This window comes from Eulemur rufifrons, chromosome 29 (genome assembly GCF_041146395.1).
Source record: "Eulemur rufifrons isolate Redbay chromosome 29, OSU_ERuf_1, whole genome shotgun sequence".
Lineage (NCBI taxonomy): Eukaryota > Metazoa > Chordata > Mammalia > Primates > Lemuridae > Eulemur > Eulemur rufifrons.
The window spans coordinates 11,692,787-11,712,059 of NC_091011.1; the positions used below are offsets into that span (position 1 = coordinate 11,692,787).

Genomic DNA, 19,273 nt, shown 5'->3' on the forward strand with positions numbered 1-19,273 from the left:
TGGAGGGGCGGCAGGAGGGGGCAGCCTTGCATATCTGGGTTGTGGGTGGCAGCCAGTGGGCCCAGCCTGGGAGCAGGGGGTCACTCCTGCTATCTCCCCTGCTTCCCCAGCTCCTTAGGGGCCCATGTTCTAGAGGAGCTGCTCTAGAACAGCAGAGAGCGCCTGGGCTCTTGTTCTGTCATCCAGCGCCATCTTCAGAGGGTCCAAGAGGATGCTTGGGGTTCAGGCTGTATGCTTCAAAAGCTTCGTGCAAAACAGCATCACACAGGTCTGCCCGTCGGCCCTCTGTGGACACAGATGTCAAGCAGGCGAAGAGCCACAAAGCAAATGGGAAATGTGCCCCATGAGCTCTCAGCTGGAAACAGCAGAGAGAGCTTTTCAAAGGAAGTGGAGTTGAGATGGGGCTGGAGGGACGGCAAGGCTCCAAAGAGCAGAGGTGGAAATGTCCACGAGAGGCGCCCCAGGCAGGGCAGCTAGGGAAGGCAGCCAGGGGGTTTCCTTCTCCCTCCAGAATTGCCCCAAAGCCAAGCAAAGGGTTCTGTCTGGGGTCACAGCCAACTCAGGGCCGCCTCCTGCCCCTCAGACAAAAGGGAAAGAGGCCAGAGCCTAGAGTTGTCATCAAAGCCTCTGGGAGCCCCTGGGGGTGTCAGACCAGAAACCATCCTCAGAACACCCACTGCCCCCCAAAGTCTGCAAGAGCCCTGGGCCAGCCCTCCCCAGCTGGCCTGCACACTGCCCAGGGCTCCGGCCGGACCTGCAGGACGGAGATGGGGGTAACCCTCATTCAGCACCTACAGTGGTGAGAGACGTTGCATCCTGAGCCATCTCCAGCATGTTACACACTGGGGGTGTGAAGGTCACTAGGAAAGTGGCTGGAATCTGCCGGGGCCCTTGTCCCCCGGTCCCAGGCAGGGGCTGCCAAGTTTGGGCCTGTCCTCTGCTCCTCTCCTTATTTGGACCTCCAGGTGATAAGGCTGAGACATAAAAGAGGCTGGGCCCTGTAACGGCTGATGACAGCAGCCGGGCTGCTGTGCAGAGAGAATGGTGAGTGCCTGCTGGGGATGGAAGGGGTGGTGGCCCCCTAAGTGCCAGCCTTTGGGCTTGGAGAGCAGAGCCAGGGACCTCTGTGCCTGCATTGGGCCCAGAGAGGAGGTCTCCAGGGACAGGAAGAGGACCCTGCCCCAGGCTCTCCTGGCAGTGCTCTGGGACTGTGCATGGATGGGGAGGGGAGACTTTGTGGAGTTGGGGGGAGGCCCCTCCCTACCTATGTAATTGTAGGCCAGCAGGAAGGCGGGGACCCGAGGCAAGGCTGCAGCCACCAAGCAGGCGCAACGTGGCTCTTCCAATGTCTTTTCCATGTTCGAACAAGCCCAGATCCAGGAGTTCAAAGAAGTGAGTGTCCCACCCCCAACAGCCTCAGGCCCCATCCTGGCACCCCCACCTGCACCTCTCACGCCACCCAAGACTCTCCCCCACCTCCCACCTCCCCTAGGGTGGAGGGCTGCACCCACCTGAAGGGCCCCCACCTCACAGGCCTTCAGCTGCATCGACCAGAATCGTGATGGCATCATCTGCAAGTCGGACCTGAGGGAGACCTACTCCCAGCTTGGTGCGTGCACCCACCCGCCACACCCTGCTCACCCCAGGGACCCTGCTCAGAGCGCTGGGCGGGTGGGAGCAGCTGAGACAGTGCCCTGCTTCCCTCCTGCACGCCCCGCATCTCCTCACACTGCCTTCCCCCTCTTGTCACACCTTCTTTCCATGTCACCTCCCTCACCCAGAGCTGCTCTGCCTCTCCACCCATTGCGGCCACAGAGGAGGGGAAGGTGACCTGGGTCCTTCTCAGGGATACCCAGGGTCCCTGTGTGCATCTCTTGCCCCACTCCCACCAGGAAAGGTGAGTGTCCCAGAGGAGGAGCTGGACGCCATGCTGCAAGAGGGCAAGGGCCCCATCAACTTCACCGTCTTCCTCACGCTCTTTGGGGAGAAGCTCAATGGTGAGGTGGGGCAAAGCTAGGCTCCCGCGGCCAGGCAGCAAGCCTGAACCCCACCTGAACCCCACCTGGACCCTGCCTCAACTTCCCCAAACTCTGCCTGATCCCACCTGAACCACACCCAGACCTCCCCTGAACCCCGCCTGGACCCCGCCTGGACCCCACCTGCCACGGCCAATCCAAAGGACTTGGGGCCCACCCCTGCACATCCTCTGCTTCAGCATCCCATGGGCACTGTCACCCCAGTGTTAACTTGGGAGCAGGAAATGTGCCTTCAGCCTCCACCCCCAAGTCCCAGCCCCCCCAGCCAGGCCTGCCCTCCCCAGCAGATAGGCATTGCCAGCCCCTCTGAGCCCCGGGGAATACTTTATATTAGAAAATGCCCTCCACCTCTTCTGGGACACAGAGGGTTCCTCATGCACCCCAAGTTCCTCCTGGGTGGGACCAGGGAGGCTGGACACATGGGTGTTCACCTGGTGCCTCGGCTTCCAGGGACAGACCCCGAGGAAGCCATCCTGAGTGCCTTCCGCATGTTTGACCCCAGCGGCAAGGGGGTGGTGAACAAGGATGAGTAAGTTGAGCCCGGCCAGACGAGGGCACCATGCTGGAAGCAGAGAGGGCAGTGGGGCCCCTTGTGAGGGGGGCTGTCTGTACTTTGGGGCCTTCACTGCTCTTTGTGGGGTGGAACAGCCCTTCCCTGGGCCATGGGAGCCTCCCTCCTCCTCTTCCCTGTGTGGTTACCCACCCCAGGTCGCCCCGCTCAGGCCCTCTCACTTCTGCCAGGTTCAAGCAGCTTCTCCTGACCCAGGCAGACAAGTTCTCCCCAGCTGAGGTGAGCCTTCCCGGCCCCTTCAACACCTGTCCCCAGCACCTTCCCCCAAGGCAGGGCGCTGGGGAGGCCTTGGTGACCCACTGCCCACCAGGGCTCAGAGCCCAGCACCAGTGTGACAGTTGCTGAAAGGGTGACCCAGGGGCCTTTCCGGAGGAGGTGCCATCTGTGTTGAGACCTGAGGGTGAAGACGTGGAGTCAGAAAAGAGGAAGGTGTGCCAGGCAGGGCAACTGTGTGCAGAAACTGGGAGGCAAGAGCTTCCGGAAGAGGCTTTGTACACGTAGGGTGGCCTGTCCCTGTGGCCAGGGTGGGCCCTTTGACCCATGGCCCCCATTTGGGGCCATTCCCCAGTCTGCTCAAAGACAGTCAATGGAAAAATTTTAACCTGGAGTTTTGGGTTTGGGGCTAAAAATGCTACAGCCCAAAGCACAGCCCCAGTAGTCAGGGTGAAGGGTCACAGGTCTCCCTCAGGTCACAGCTTTGTGGGCTGTGCCGGAAGCCGGGGGGCTGCCTCTGACCAGTGCCTCCGCAGGTGGAGCAGATGTTCGCACTGACGCCCATGGACCTGGCAGGGAACATCGACTACAAGTCCCTGTGCTACATCATCACCCATGGGGACGAGAAAGAGGAGTGAAAGAGGGCAGGCCGTGGGGCACCTCAATAAAATCTGTTGTTGAATTAGAACTGCAGTGGTGACTTGTCTGGGACAGATGGGGTGGGGCCCAGCCCAGGGGATTCCAGGGGCCGAGCACAGGCATGGCCGTGATAGTGACCACCACACACGATCTGGGAGCCAGCCCCTCACCACCTCCCCTCGATTCAGCCCACACTGCCAAGTGCAGTATGAACTGTGATCACGCCCAGTTTACAGATGAGGACACTGAAGCTCAGTGAGGGCCCAAGGCCACGCCTCTAGGAAAGAAAACGGTGGGCTTTGCACCCCCTCCACCAGGCCCAGGAATGAACCAGGAGTGTGTGCACTGCTCAGCTCCTCCAGGCTGTGCAGAGAAGAGGCTGCTTGCTGGACACTCAGCAAACTCTCTGCCCAACAGCCTGACTAGTGGGCAGCGGCCCTGGGACCCTCCAACAGCACAGCCCCCCAGGCCACTGCCCACACCCCTCTGGGCGCTCTGGATGGGCCTCCCTGCACGCCAGCGTGGGCTTTGCTGGGTCCTGTGTGCAAGGCACAGAGGAACCCATTTGAAAATATGACCAACTTCTTGTGCGAAATACAAGTGAGGCACTGTGACATGATGGAATGGACACCCAAGGAGGGGTCAGAGTCCACACAGACTTTTAGAGGAAATACCCAGAGACTGGCTTCATCCTTGTGCACGGCCAAAGGTGAAAGCGTCAAACAGCTGGAAGGCAGGGAGGGGACTTCTCGGGAGAGAATTGTTAGTGTCCCTGTCCCCCACCTCGTCTGCAGAAACCTGGGGCTGGAGGAGGAGGTGACCCCTGTCATGAGTACTGGAGGAGCAGCAGGAGACCTCCAAAGCTCCAGAAAGAGACAGAGACAGAGAGAGCAGAGACAGGCCCAGAGGGCACAAAGCCTCCTGCAGGCACAGAGGAGGGGCACTCTGCCCAAGGCTTCCTCTCCCTCCAAGCCCAGCTGCAATCCCTGCAGCTGAGGGAGTGGGGAGAGGTGAGCAAGAAAGGAGAAGCTGACCACACCCCCTTCCTGAAGATCCCAGGAGGAAAGGTGTTTTTACCTGGAGAGCTGCTCGGTTTTGATTTTTACCCAGGACCTGGAAATTTAATCACCAAATTGAGATTTGAGATTTTAGGTAATCATAGGATTTTCTACTGCTTACAAGGGATCACAAAAATCATGAAACTGCCTGAGTGTTCATCCTAAGAGCAGGCCGCCAGCCCTCTCACGCTGAGCATGCATAAAGAAAGGGACAGTGGATGAACAAAATCAAGCAGCTGTAGACTCATGTGATTCTGTCACCTGTGTCTGCTGTTCAACAAACTGATTTCATAAAGTAGGGATAATCTTATAAGCCAAGCCTCTAGAGGGAAAAATTGTGAAAGACTGAAATGGACCAAAAAGATTGGAAGTGTCTGGTTATCTGATTTGTTGGGGTCGCTGCACCTTTCATTGTCTTTGAGCTATTTCACAACTCTGTAAGTTGTAGGTAACTATTAATAATAGCAAAGCAATGGTCCTTGTCCATAGACATGCAAATAAATATTGTCCAGTGAGAGCACAATTGATTTTCCCCTCTCCTCTGTAAAAGAAGCCAATTTGGCATCTATGAAGCAAATTCATCTCAGCATTCCTGACTCTACATGCACCTGCTCTTTGGTTTCTCCTCTGAACCAGTTGTAACATCTCATTGGTTCCCTCGTGAATTAACAAATAAAGTCTTTTGGGAGGTGTTCATTTTATTTCATATGTAAGTCATGATTTTGCTTTTAAAAAGTTATCTTTTCACACTCCTGGTGTAGCTATCTGGGAAGGTTAGTGCTTTCTGCACCAAAACTGCCTGTACTAGTGTTCGTTTGGACTAAACTGAGGGCAGAGAGAGAGAGAGTGTGTGTGTGTGAGAGAGAGAGAGAGAGAGAGAGACAGGAGGATAGAGAGAAACAGAGACAGGCACAGACCTAGGACGTGAGTTCAGCCTGTGCTGTCCAATAGGGCAGCCTCGGGCCCCCAGGGCTGCTGAGCACTTGGAATGGGGGGGGGGGGTGCTACAAATGTAAAACGCACACCATAGTTTGAAGATTTAGTACAAAAAAGAATGCAAATATCTCAATAACTTTTATATTGATTATGTGTTGAAACGGTAATATTTTGGGTACATTGGGTATGAACTCAAAATAAAATCCTAAGCCCCTGCTAACTGAATGCACCCCTCTTGGCCAAGAAGAACCCAGAAAAAGCTTAAAGCTGAGTTCCCAGCCATGACAGGAGGGGAGGCAGAAAGCACAATTACACATGCCCATGTTTTCTGTTTTTATGAATATTCATGACTCCTCCTATAGCTTGTTAAACATGTATATTTGGCCATCCACTCAGTATAAAATCCTGTTCCTTTGGTCTCTCTCTTGAAGCACATGTTCCTGGCTTGTGGCTGGGAGCTGTGTTTCCCAGCTTGCAGGAATGGCCACTGCCAGCTTAAAACCCTTTACAAGAAATAAACCTCTCCTTTTCCCAAAGTATAAACCTCATTATTGTTTTTTTAGTTAACATGGGTTAAATTAAAATATCGCTATGATTAATTTCACCTATTTTTCACTTTTTAAATGCGGCTACTCAAGAATTTTGCATTCCACACGTGGCCGGCATTCCTGGCTTTCATTGCCATTGCACAACACTGAGCTAGACTATGTAACGTGTCTGTTTGAGCCTGTGGTTTCCGGGAGGCTCTGGGGCAGTCACCGGGTTCAAACGCTCCGCCTGCTCTGCAGATAGTGTTCCCCGCAGGGAGCAGTGCTTTTTGATTTCCTCAAAAGGAGCCAGTTTCATTTGGGTGGAGTTGCCTGTGAGTGTCCGGCAGCATGGGCAGAGGGGAGAGAACACTGTTTCCAGACAGCTGAGATCATACAAACTCATCTGTAGAGGCCAGACTTTGTCCTGCGGTGAAGCTCAAGGCATCCCTGATGTAGAGTGTCCAACGGTCTATGCCCGAGGATGTTGGAGGGCAGGGGGTATGAGGTGGGCATGGCTGGGGAGAGCCCCGGGAGGGGCCTGGCCAGCTCCGTGTTGTCCACCTGCTGAGAGGGGAGCTCCCTCCAGGGGTGGGGGTGGATGCCCCTGGCCAGGCCGTCAGGTCCCTGCTGTGAGCCCTGCATGGTCCAGGCCTGGGTCCCACCCGCCATTGCCATGCAGTAGCTCCTATCTTGAAAGCAGCCAGAAGAAATCCAACAGCACCCAAGGGGCCTAGGAGCCTCCGACAGTGGCTGGAGTTCTGTGTGACTTGGGGGACAGGCCTCCTCCACACTCCCACCACCCATCACCCTGTACCCCAAGGGAGTCTCATCAGAAGGCTGCATGCAAACCCACCTCCTCCCATCCTTCCTGTCTTTCTAGAAGCCCCAGAAGCCTCTCTGTTCTAAGGTGCTCGCTCTAGGTGCCCCAGAGCTCCTAGTCCTTGGGGGTCCCCGCTCCACATCCCCACATGGAGCCTTGCTCAGGCCCAAGCCCCCTGACTGTGCATGAGGAGGTTCCCAGGCCTCTTGCCCTCACTGGAACTGTGTCCAGAGCCTCCTGGTCTCTCTGGAGGGACTTCATCAGCTTCTGCCCACCCCGCTCCTCTGCCAGGGGCTCACGGTCAGTCTGAGAGCAGAAGCGCCATCCCATCTGCCCGGCCTTCCCGACCCCCTGCCCGCCCGACATCCCTACAGACCCTGGACGCAAAGGCCTCACCGGGGGCTCTGAGGCTGACTCCTGCAGCCAGGACAGACCCAGCTGTGCTGCCCTGCTGCCCCCACTGGGCTTTGAGGCATCAGGCAGCAGTGGCCATAGGGGCAAATACAAACCAGAGATGAGAAAGAGTTAATACTCCCTGGTACAAAAATAGGATACTTTCCCCACTCCCTTTTCTTAGAACATTTTCTTTAGAAAACTTGTAATTGTAAGTTTTTTCTCTGCCTCTTTTCATGTAAATCTGTTTAAAAGCTATTATGTATACGCCTCTTGCCAATTTTACAACCCAGGAATGTCTCTTTAAGGACCTGGAGCCACCGTTTGAAATGTAATCACCAAGGGAGATACAACTTATCTCCCAGCTTCCGTGGGAGGGCAGGAGCCTAAGTAGCAAACATACTGTCAGTCTTAAAAGTGTGAGTTTATTTTTTCCTTCAGATAAAGGCAATTAGCAAACCCAGGTGGCCGCCCCAATTACCTGGCATTGAGGGAGAACTCTGCGGCCACTGGTGCTGCGAGTCCTCCTACCTGAATGGAATGAGCTGCACCTGGCTTCCCCCAGGGTGAGGCTTCTGTCTTTGCAGTCTCTTAGCAGATTGCCTGAGATGAGCACTGCCATCTGTTTAATGCTTATTCAATAATTAAACCGTTTGCTTTCTCATTTATTTTTGTAGAAAGGTTTTCTGGGTTGGCAGGAGACTTTGTTTTTTATTATCTCTCCAACATGGCCTCATGTTCCATCCCTCAAGAGCCTCAGCCTTGCCCAGGGAGGGCGTGGAACGAATGGTCCCCCCACCCTGGGGACAGTCCTGGCCAAGCTGGCTGAGGCGCACAGCCCAGGCCGCTCCCCAAAGGCCCTTCCCAGCCAGCGGGGGTCAGGCCCCTGTTGTGTTCTATTTTCTGATCTTACCCTGCGATCCCTTTAGCCCCCAGCCTGGGCCCCAGTCCCTGCCCTGCCCGGACCCCAGCCCTCCCTCTCTGCACATTCTTTCTGTAGCCGAGTTAACACCACTGATAAGACTAGAGACAGGCTCTTAAATTCCTGCCCTGACACGAGAAATATGTGACCCGCATGCTTCTCCAGCTTAACTGTCCAGTGTAACTGTCAGGCCTGGCAGGCGCCTGCCGTCCCGCAGCCCACCTCACCACCCCGAGTCCAGACCCTCCCCGCCGGGGTGAGAGGCCCCAGCCCGAACCTCAACTCCCTCAAGTTCTGATTTTCCTGCGCCCACTGGAGAAACAGCAAGGAATAGGAAGGTCTGCAAATACAAACTAAAAATGAGCAAATCTTCTAGACTCTTCCAGACTGAAAGGTTGGGGGCGTGGAGGTGCAGAGGGAGGCCTTGGCTGAAGTAAAGAGCAGGCACAGTCCCCCCGCCCCCCACTGTGTGCCTGTCTATAAAGCAGGGCTGGGCTGGGTACTGATGGCAGGTGGCACCTGACGGTCACGGAGCTCCTCTGCCGCAGGCCCTCGGCGCTGCTCGAGTGGCAATCCGCTCTCCCCAGCCACCGCCTTCTCATGCCCTGTGGTCACCGAGTTTGTAGTTGTGTCCCTGGCTCCAGAATAGAGACTACGCTTTTGGCCTGCCTCGCTGGCAGGTGTGACCAGGTGTGGTGGCAGTTTTCTCCTTAAGAGACAGATATGTATGCCTCCCTCCCACCTGCTGCCTGGCCCCCGGCTGGCACACGGCCCTCTGGGGTTGCAACGACAAGGGCCACGGCCACAGGATGGGGCAGCTGTGAGCTGGGGCCCGCTGGGTCCCCGACACGTGGAGCATGACACACTACCTCAGTCTCCCGTCGTATCTTACATGAACAGAATGAGCTCCATCTGATGGAAGCCCCTGTTGGGAGTTTTTTATACTTGCAACAGAACCTAATCCTAACCAACACCGGACTTCCAGACAGGGAAACTGAGGCACCACATGGTTAAGCAACCTGTCTAAATTCACACACAGCTCGGAGGTGACAGAGCTGGGTTTGAATCTACTGCACATCTTTGTGCAGACGGACCTCAGCGCAGAGCACGTGGCAGCGAGGATACAGGTCTGGGGCTCCCTCTCCAGGAGAACAAAGTGGCCATGCACAGCCCCAGAGAGCCCATGGGCAAGCTGAGTCCTTGCACCTGGAAGTTTCTGTGTCCCACACACATCCAGCATCTTAAAATGAAGATGTCCGAATTCCACGAGCTCTTGACAGCAGCTGCCCAGCCCTCTCAGCCTCCCCTCTGCGGCCCGCCCAGAGCAAGCCCTCCGCAATGCCGACTTCACTTCAGAATCACAGGGCACACCCCAGGCTGAGGGCCAGCACGCAACGAGATGTGCAGACGGAGGGACGAGCAGATGGACTGGGGTGGGCTTGTGCCCCAAACAGCCTCGTCCTCTCCAGGTGGCAGAGCCCCGGGAAGCCACAGCCCTCTGTGCACATCACTGAGGAGGAACCACAGGGCAGCTGAAGGGCTCAGTGTTCTGTATAGTGCGAGCCGCTCCCTCCAGAGTCTGAGGCTGTTTCTCCACCCCCTGGATCCGGGTGGCCTGTGGCTTGTGGACCTCGAGGTTTGCAGTTCTGACCTCACTTTCCTGGGACCCAAAGGCCACCATGCTGAGACAAAGCCCCAGATAAAAGATCACTTGGAGAGAGAGGCCTGGCCTGCCCCTGAGGCTGGATGGTTGGGACGGAGACTCTAGTGGACCCTTCACCCCAGTCAAATGGCACGTCTAACCTCAGGCAGGGTGACAGGAAGAGCTGCCTGCTCAACCCACAGCGTTATGGGAAATAAGAAACCGTTGTTTTTCTGAGCCAGTAAGGTTTGGCCTGGCTTGTTTTGCAGCAATAGATAAGTAGTACATCATCTTAGCCTATATCCAGATGAAGACAAAGTTTTAAGAAAGAACCAAAAATTGAGATTCTTTTCTTTGTTTTGACCTTTGGTTACAAGAAACAGAAGCCCATCCTAAATGGCTCACCACTCACCTGTACCCGAGCACCCGTGGGTCTCCGGTTGAAGTCACCTGAGACCAGCCCCTCCGAGTGGAGGGCACAGGTGCTGAGGGCAAGCAGAGGTCAGTCCAGGTTGGAGGGGACACAGCCAGAAGGTGCTAAACAGCTCTGGCCAGGTTGTCAGGGCTGTGGCCCTCCTGAGAGCCTCCCTAACCCAGAGTGACCCCCTCCTTGGGTTCTGTTGCCGTGGCCGTGGCCTCATGACAAGAGTCACCTGGTACTGGCCGTCTGGCCCCTTGCTCCCAGCCCCTACCCTGCCTCTGCGGGCTTCAGGCCTCAGTCCAGAGTCACCTTCTCCAGGAAGCTGTCCCCTGACTCTGGTCTGGGCGGTGTTCCTCCCAGGCTCATGCAGCCCACCCTGCCCAGCCCTAGGCAAGGCTTCCTGTAAGTGAAGCAAGGGCAGGGACACCTCTGTCCCCAGCATAGAGCAGATGCCCGGAAGTGTCATGAATAAGTGAAGGGACACTATGAACCTCCAGACCTGTGGAGGCTGAGCTGGGAGCCTTTATAAACGCTGTAGGCCCATAGAGTTTGCCATTTGAGGCATTTTATGCCTGGAGATTACTCTCTAAGTAGCAAAGCCTGTCTTCCACCAAAGGCCATTGGCGTGGGACCCTGCTGACCGGAGGCAGCACACAGCAGAGGCTGGCTGCAGTGGGAGGGGGCCCTCGGCTGCCTGCTGCCGGCCTGTGCATGTGTGTGCATGTGTTTGGGGGGCAGGATAGGGAGCGTGGTGTGGGGGGCAGGTGTGTATGTGCGTGTGTGTGTGTGTGGTGTATGTGTGTGCCCATGGGGCATATGCAGGCATGTGCACGTTTATGTGTGGTGTGGGGGTTGGTGGGGTGTGGGGCGGGGTGTGTGCATGTGTGTGCACGCATGTACAGTGTGTGTGAAGAAGGGAGACCCCTCTTGCTGGCCCCTCTCCCAGCTCTCCCCCTCCCTCCCACTGCGCACACACTCTGCCCTTCTCTGCCCCTTTCCTCTGGGACACATTGCCCTGTCTCTACCACCCCAGGTGTCTGGAGCAGCCTTTGACCTTCCATCTGCCAACCTACCCCAGCCCTGTCCCTCCCGTCTGTAGAACATCCCCCAGGATGTGCCGCTGACGTGCAGGGCCCACAGCACCAAAATAGAACCTTATCTCCCCGCCTGCCGCTCTGCCATCAGGAACACCTCCACCATCCTTCTCCCAGGAGCTCTCGCTCCCTGGACTCTCTGCTTCCTCCTACACCTCCACCCCACCCTGGGCCAAGCAGCCAAGGCGCCCTGGCCAGCTCTTCCGACTCCCCATAGCCGGATCCGGTTGTGGTACCACTGCCAACTCCCCCAGCACTGCCTGGTCCCCACCAAGGCTCCACCCACAGCCCCCTTGACCCTCTCCCCACTTTGCCTATAGGGACAGGCAGTGACAACCCTTGGGAAATGCCCCCCTGTCCTTGGATCATAGGTGACTGGACTGGGTGGCCACATGGCCCAGTGGGGCCATCAGAGATGCTCCAGAGAAGAGGCCTGGCAGCACTGAGGAGAGGGGTGGCCACTGTCTTCAGAGGGACACAGAGCAGAGGCCGCAGTTCTGTAGGAGAGTGGGGCAGAGGCTAAGAACCTGAGGCCAAGCGAAAGACGGGAAAGGGGCCACCCTTCCTGCCCTTGGGTCCCACGGGGACATGTTCTTGTAGCAAAATCCAATTTTTGCTTGAGTTGGATCCAGTTAGTTTCTGTGGCTTGCAGTCAAGACCATGCCCCACCTCAGGCCTGCCTCTGGGGAGTAGACCCTCCTTTCTGCCTGGCCTGGGCCTGCCTGGCACCTGCCAGGGTCCCAGCCTCTGAGTCAGCCCACCTTGCTGGCATCTGTGCCACCTCCAGGCAGCTGTCCACAGCACAAGCTCCAGCTGCTGCCTTGGCCTGGCCCTTGGATCTGCAGCTGTCTGTTTCCGTTCTACATGGATGGTGCCTTGAAGTAGACAGGGTTGTGCAGCCCAGCATCTGTCCCCTTCCCAATAACACTGATTCCATGGGAGGTTGTTTTTCTCAGACTATGGGTGGGTTTGGTAGGAGGACAGTCCCTGGTAGCCAACCCTACAGAGGTGTAGGAACTCAGACCCTCAGTGACGCAACAGGCAGCAGGCTCTCAAGCTAAGACTGGCCAGCTCGACCACCTCTCCCACATTCTGTCTCATGAGCACATAATCCAAGGGCAGTGGGAACACTGGGGACCTCGGTCGCAATACTCGGGTGTTGATCAGAGAACCCAGCTAGGAGGTGATTGCTATGCTCCCAGCTTCTTGACCCTCTAGAGCACCCATACGTCCCACCTGCTGCCAAACCTTGTCCTCCAACCTCCCACCACACCTGTGCATCCCTGATATCCAATGAATCAGCTGCCTTTCATTTATGTTAGCCATAACCAAATGATACACCTCCCTTCACCCACCACTGAACCACTGCCCAACTGCAGGACCCAGGTGTCATTTCACGCCTCAGTCTTGAATAGTGTACCCCATCCCACAATGTGAAGATGGACACCACCTTGGTCTTCTGCCCACTTGTGTCCTGAGCCATATTTCTTATAATCAAAAATAAACCAGCCTGATTTTCAGAGCCCTCCTCTTTACCTCCCGGGGTTTCCCTATGCGAGCCCTCTACTCCCCAAGTTTAGTGGCCCTGGCCCATGCCTGCCTTCACAGACATGGGGCTCAGGCCCCTCCCCTGCCCTGCTCTGTTCCACCTGTGGCCCCTGGACTGCCCCACCCTGGTGATGTGGCCCCCATAGCACAACTCTTCCGTTAGGCTCGACCAGTTCCAACTCGCCCATCTTGTACCGTGGCCTGTCCCGTCATCTAAGGGATACTCCTAACTCTTTGGGGAAGCCAAGGGCCACCTACTCTGCCTTGCCTCTTTGTATATTCAATTCTCCTCCTACTTCACACCTTAAATGAACAAGAAATATTTTGAGGTAATAGTAATAACTTTTCTTCATTTAACACTAATTTATAAATTTATCATTAGGTCTATGGAAGAAATAACTTTCAGAAACTCAAGTATCATTGTCAAGAAATTCAGGCTGGGCTCATGCCTATAATCCCAGCACTTTGGGAGGCCAAAGTGAAAGGATCACTTGAGACCAACCTGGAAAATATAATGAAACCCACCTCTAAAAAAAATAAGAAAAATTAGCCAGGATGGTAGCACATGCCTATAGTCCTAGCTGCTTGAGAGGCTGAGCCAGGAGGATCACTTGAGACCAGAAGTTTGAGACCAGCCTGGGCAACATAGCGAGATCCAGTCTCTGCAAAAAATAAGAAAAATTAGCAAGGTTTTATGTTTATCTGGCCAGGAGTTTGGCTGTGTTTACTGCCTGCTGTAGCTATAAGTGTTAGAGGCTAAAATCCCCTCTGGTGTTCTTGCTTTTGTCTCCTCTGTTGTTTGGGGTTGCAGTTCTTTCCATTGTAATCCCCTGTTGATGTGGGTATGGAGGGAGGGGAAGTGTTCACAGTCCTATGATGAGTCTCAGTGTGTCAGAGAGCCTGTTCCTCTGGGCTGAGAGCCTCCCAAGGACTTCTCCAGCTTTTTCACTCCACCGCCCCCAGCCCACGGAGACAGGTGGGCTAGACCGGGCTAGAGTTAGACATTTCTCTTTCCCCAAGTCAGTTAGGCTCTGATAAAGCCCCAGTTGGTTAAGCTCTGGTGAAATAGTTTCCCTTGTGGGCAGGTTAACAACAGAATGCTGTGGGATATTTCAAAATGGCTAGTTCTCTCCTCCCGTGCTATAAACATGTGGGGATTTTTCTCACATTGAAACCTGCCTTCAATAATGGAGTATAAGGCAAGAACTATGGTAAAGGCCTAGCTAAAAATAATGAGAATGTTTCTGTTTGCTTCTCTGTAATTGCCACTCTAGAGCCACAAAGCTGGTGGTCATAAAGATTCTTAACTCCTCCCCATAGCTGGTGTCCATAAAGATTCTTAACTTTCTCTGCAGATAACATCACCTTTCTGGCCAGGCGGGTGCCTCATGCCTGTAATCCTAGCACTCGGGGAGGCTGAGGCGGGAGGATTGCTTGAGCTCAGGAGTTCCAGACCAGCCTGAGCAAGAGCGAGACCCCGTCTCTACTAAAAATAGAAAGAAATTAGCCAAACAACTAAAATTAGAAAAAATTAGCCAGGCATGGTGGCATGTGCCTGTAGTCCCAGCTACTCGGGAGGCTGGGGCAGGAGGATTGCTTCAGCCCAGGAGTTTGAGGTTGCTGTGAGCTAGACTGACGCCACGGCACTCTAGCCCAGGCAAGAGAGTGAGACTCGGTCTCAAAAAAAAAAAAAAAAAAGTAAAAAAACAAAACAAACAAAAAAAACACATCACCTTTCTGAAACCTAAAGGTAGTTTTTAAGATATCTTCCAGGCCCTGCATTCCAGTGGATTGGTTGGCCACCCCCAGACCAATGGCCTATATCAAGAAACTGACTAAATTGGAATTGTGACCCCAGGGATTCCTACAGCCCTATAATTTTGCCCCAATTAACAAACCTAATTGCCTAATCCCTTGCCTGCCAAACTATCCTTAAAAACCCTGTCTCCCAAATTCTCGGGGAGGTGGATTTGAGAAATTTCTCATGTCTCCCCGTGTAGCACTATGCGGAATAAAACTCTTTGTCTGCCTTGTAAACCCTACTGTCTCAGCACATTGGCTTCCTCTTGGGCAGCAGGCAAATGAGCCTGGTTGGGCGGCAACAACATCTTCACTATGACAACCTGGTGGGGCTCCTAGAGGTAGAAGTCATGAAAGTGTGGGGTCTCCCTAAGGCTTCCCTGGAGTTTTTAACTCTCAAGATTGTCCATGTCAATGTAAACTAAAAATAAAATCCTAAGCCCCCAATAGAATGGACCCGCTGTTGGCCAAGGGGACCCCAGAAAAACCTTAAAACTGAATTCCTGGCCATGAAGGGAAGGGTGTTTGGACATGCCTCGTTATACCCCCTCCCTTTTGGAGTTTAGCTACAACAATTGACCAGCATTGCTGTTAAAACAGAGATTATAAGACTGACAAAAAAGACTCTTTGTGACAATAAGATACTAAATTATTAACAGGACCTAAGGCCACACAAAGCAAATGTTAAATCACACCTGTAGGCCATTAATTTGCTTAACACATCACTTGAGTCTATATATTGTGGCTTGTCTCTGATTAACAGACTTCCTTAACTTAAAACATTTCAAGCTTTTAAAGCTTCATTTCTTTAACCAATTACAAATCACAGAATCTCTGAACCCTCCTATAACCTGTAAGCACCCCGCTTCAAGAGTCAAACCAACGTATATGCCTTCCATGTATTGATTTATGATTTTACCTGCAATTCCTATCTCCCTCAAATGTATGAAACCAAACTGTAACCTAACTGCCTTGGGACTGCTTGCTCAAGGCTTCTTGAGTATGGCTCCCCAGGCCAATAGTCACTCATGTCCAGCTCTGAATAAACTCTTTATTTTAGAGTGTTTGGGTTTTTCCCGTTAGCATTGAGCCTCCAGCAATTTTTCAATTACAGTTTCAGTTCTTCTAACCCAGCACTGGCTCTAGCTGTGGGCTTCTGCTCTTGTACACTGTGATTCCCTGCGTTTGCCTGCCCATCTCTGGTTTTAGGGACAGCAGTTTGCCCAGACCTCAATTCTCTGACCGATCTAAGAGAAGTTGCTGATCTTGCAGTTTGTTCAGCTTTTTCCTTATTGTGAGGACAGAGTGGTGACTTCAATCTCCTTACATGCTGGAAAATATGACCTATTCAAAAGAAACAGGATAGCAAAGCTGGTATTTAAAGAAAATAATTCAGCATCTCTTCAGATTATTTTTTTTTAAATATTAGTGAGCAATTGAGGAGTGATGTGAGGGAAAATGGTAGAATAGGAGGCACTAGGAATCTCTCTCCCCACCTGGACAAAAACTGTCCTCACAGAATCTGTCTAACGTAATGTTCTGTGTTTTCTTAGATGCTGTATTTGTCTATTTGGCATCTATTCATCACAATGCCAACTATATTAGCTATATTTTGTTATTTTTGAATGCCCTGGCATTGGTGATGTCACTAACCAGGGAGAGACTGCCCCTCCCAGGGCTAGCCAATTCTTAGAGACAGCAAAGGGCTTGGTGGGCCAGGGGTGCACCTTTTATATGCAAACCAACAAATCCAGAGTCTGTACCTTCAATAACCCCTCATCTAAATGTCACATACCAAGCTAATATTCCCTCCTCCCTAAACAAATCCAGGATGAGGTACCAGGCAACTAGAGACTTCGCCTATGTCCCAAAACTTGTTGGAATTATTCAAACTAGCTAATCTCAAACTGTTTATTCTACCCTGTTTTGCCATTCCCATGGAAACCTCAAAAAAAAAAAAAAAAAAAAAAAAAGCTCCAGCCTAGACTTTCCCCTTGTTCTTATCTTCTGCCTCTTGACAGACACTGGTGCTTTCCCCTGTGACTCTGTGTGGCATGTGGTGACCCTCTCTCTGGGATCTGTGAGTATAATAAACTTCTTCCTTTCAAGCTTCATTCTCTTTTCCTCCTGTGGTGGCACTGAATTTACCATGCCATAACAAACAGCAACATTTTTAGAACATGTAACTGTTTCAGAATTCTGGAGTCTATTCAAAGACTTGCAAGGGAAGGCAAATTGCAGTCAATTTTGGTCAATTTCAGCCTGCAGCACCATAGGGGCTACCCATGTCCACCCCACCCCATGGCAGGCAGCTGGACCAGTGTTCCTAAAGTGGCTTCCAGGAGCCAGGGTAGGCAACAAATACCTGGTCCTCCACAACTCAAGGATCTAAGTTCTGATCCCTGATTGCTACTTCTGATCATGGAAGTGCAACACAGAAGTGGGCAGGGGTTGAAGCAACCTCCATCACCATTATTTCAAACGCCACCAACTAAAGTGGCTTCTAGAGGATTTAAAGGGCCAGCACCTGTTTGGAGTTTTTTTTCTTTTGTCCTTCACTGTTCCTTTTTCCCCCTTTTGGGAGCCAGACATTTCAGGATTAGGACATTTAAAAGTAACTGCATACACAGGGAAATTTAGGAAGTCACTGCACATGCCCAAGGAAGGATGCAGGCACAGAAAAGACCTGAGACATTAAGCTTTCACCTCAGGCTAATCCCCAACATAGAGACAGCCAACAACAATGTTAAAAGGAAAAAAACAGCAACTTGATGAAAAGGAGAGCATGATTTCCAGAATTTCCACACTGTAAGATTCAAATGTCCAGTTTTCAACAAAAAAAAAAAATCACAAGGCATACAAAGAAATCGGAAAATATGACCTATTCAAAGAAAAATAAATAAATCAATAGAAACTATGCCAGAAAAAGACAAGATGGCTGACTTACTAGACAAAGCCTTTTTTTTTTTTTTTTTTTTGGTAGAGACAGGGTCTTGCTATGTTGCCTAGGTTGGTCTCAAACTCCTGGCCTCAAGTGATCCTCTCAGCCTGCCAAAGTGCTGGAATTACAGGTGTGAGCCACCATACTTAACCTAGACAAATGATGTATGAACAAATGGGAATATCAATAAAGGACAGAAAACTTTTTTAGTTTTTTATTGTTTTAGGTAGCAAAAAAGAAATTCTGGAACTGAAAAGTACAATAACTAAAATGAAAAAATTCACTAGAGGGATTTGAAGGCAGATTTAAGCAGGGAGAGGAAAGAATCAGCAAACTTGAATATTGGACATTGAAATTGTCAAGTCTGAGGAACAGAAAGAAAAAGATGGAAGAAAAATGAACAGAGCTTAAGGGACTTGTGGGGACGTCATCAAGCAGACCAACATAGCCACTGTGGGAGTCCCAGAGAGAGAAGAGAGCAAATGTACAGGGAGATTATTTGAAGAAGTAATAGCTGGAGACTCCCCAAATTTGCTGAATAACATGAATACAAACATCCAAAAAGCTCAATAAACTCCAAGTAGGATAAACTTGAAGATACCCACACGGAGATATAATCAGATTGCTGAAAGCCAAAGACAAGGAGACAATCTTGAAAGCTACAAGGGGATCCTCAAAAAGATGATCATATTTCCCATCAGAAACCTAGGGGGCCAATAGACAGAGAATTGATATATTCAAAGTGCTGAAAGAAAACAAAAAGTTAACTAAGAATCCTATATCTGACAAAGCTGTCCTTTAAAAATGAGTGGAAAATGAAGACTTCCCAGATAAACAAAAGCTGAGGGAGTTCATTATCACTGGACCTGCCCTGCAAGAAATGCTAAAGGGAATCTTTCACGTTGAAATGAAAGGACACTAGACAGTAACTCAAAGCTGAATAAAGAAATAAAGATCTCTGGTAAAGGAAAATACAGGGGCAATTATAAAAGCTAGTATTACTGTAACTTTGGTTTGTAACCCCACCAAGTGGTTTGTAAATCCACCAAGTGGGATTTGTTCCTGAAATGCTAGAATGATTCAATATAACAAAATCAATAAGTATAATCAATCACATGAATAGAAGACAAAAAAAAGTGATCATCTCAATTGATACCAAAAAAGTATTTGACAAAATTCAATACTCTTTCATGACAAAAAACAAACAAACAAAAAAAAACCGACCAAAACTTAAACTAGGAATAGAAGGAAACTACCTCAAATAATAAAGTCCATATATTGAAAAACCCAAAATTCACAGCTAACATCATATTCAATGCTGAAAGACTGAAAGCTTTTCCTTTAAGGTCAGAAACAAGACAAAGACGTCCACTTTCATCACTTCTATTCAAAACAGTTTTGAGAGTTCTCGCCATATTAATTAGGCAAGAAAAAGAAATAAAAAAGGTGTCTAAATTGGAAAGGAGGAAGTAAAATTATGTTTGCCCAATACATGTACAATAAAGGCGCCCTGGGCCTTCACCTCTTACTACTAAGAGTCCAGCTGCCTTTGTGTTAATCGAGCTATTGCTATCTATATGACTTTTCTGCCTCAGTTTCCTCCCCTGTAAAATGGGAGAATAATTGTTCATGCTTCAGAAGGTTATGTGAAGAGATGAATTAACGTGTCAGGACCTCAGAACAGTGCCAAGTCCACTGCAAGGGCTTTT

The 19,273-nt window shown here is 51.5% G+C and overlaps 1 protein-coding gene across 1 annotated transcript; it reads left to right on the top strand.

Annotated features, from left to right (window-relative positions):
* Positions 1-999: 999 nt before the first annotated feature.
* On the top strand, positions 1,000-3,508 carry MYL7 (myosin light chain 7). Its single transcript, XM_069462181.1, has 7 exons — positions 1,000-1,044; positions 1,279-1,392; positions 1,534-1,609; positions 1,893-1,997; positions 2,487-2,565; positions 2,778-2,826; positions 3,357-3,508. The coding sequence occupies exons 1-7, from the start codon at positions 1,042-1,044 to the stop codon at positions 3,456-3,458; spliced, it is 528 nt and encodes a 175-aa protein (XP_069318282.1). The 5' UTR covers positions 1,000-1,041; the 3' UTR covers positions 3,459-3,508.
* Positions 3,509-19,273: the final 15,765 nt, after the last annotated feature.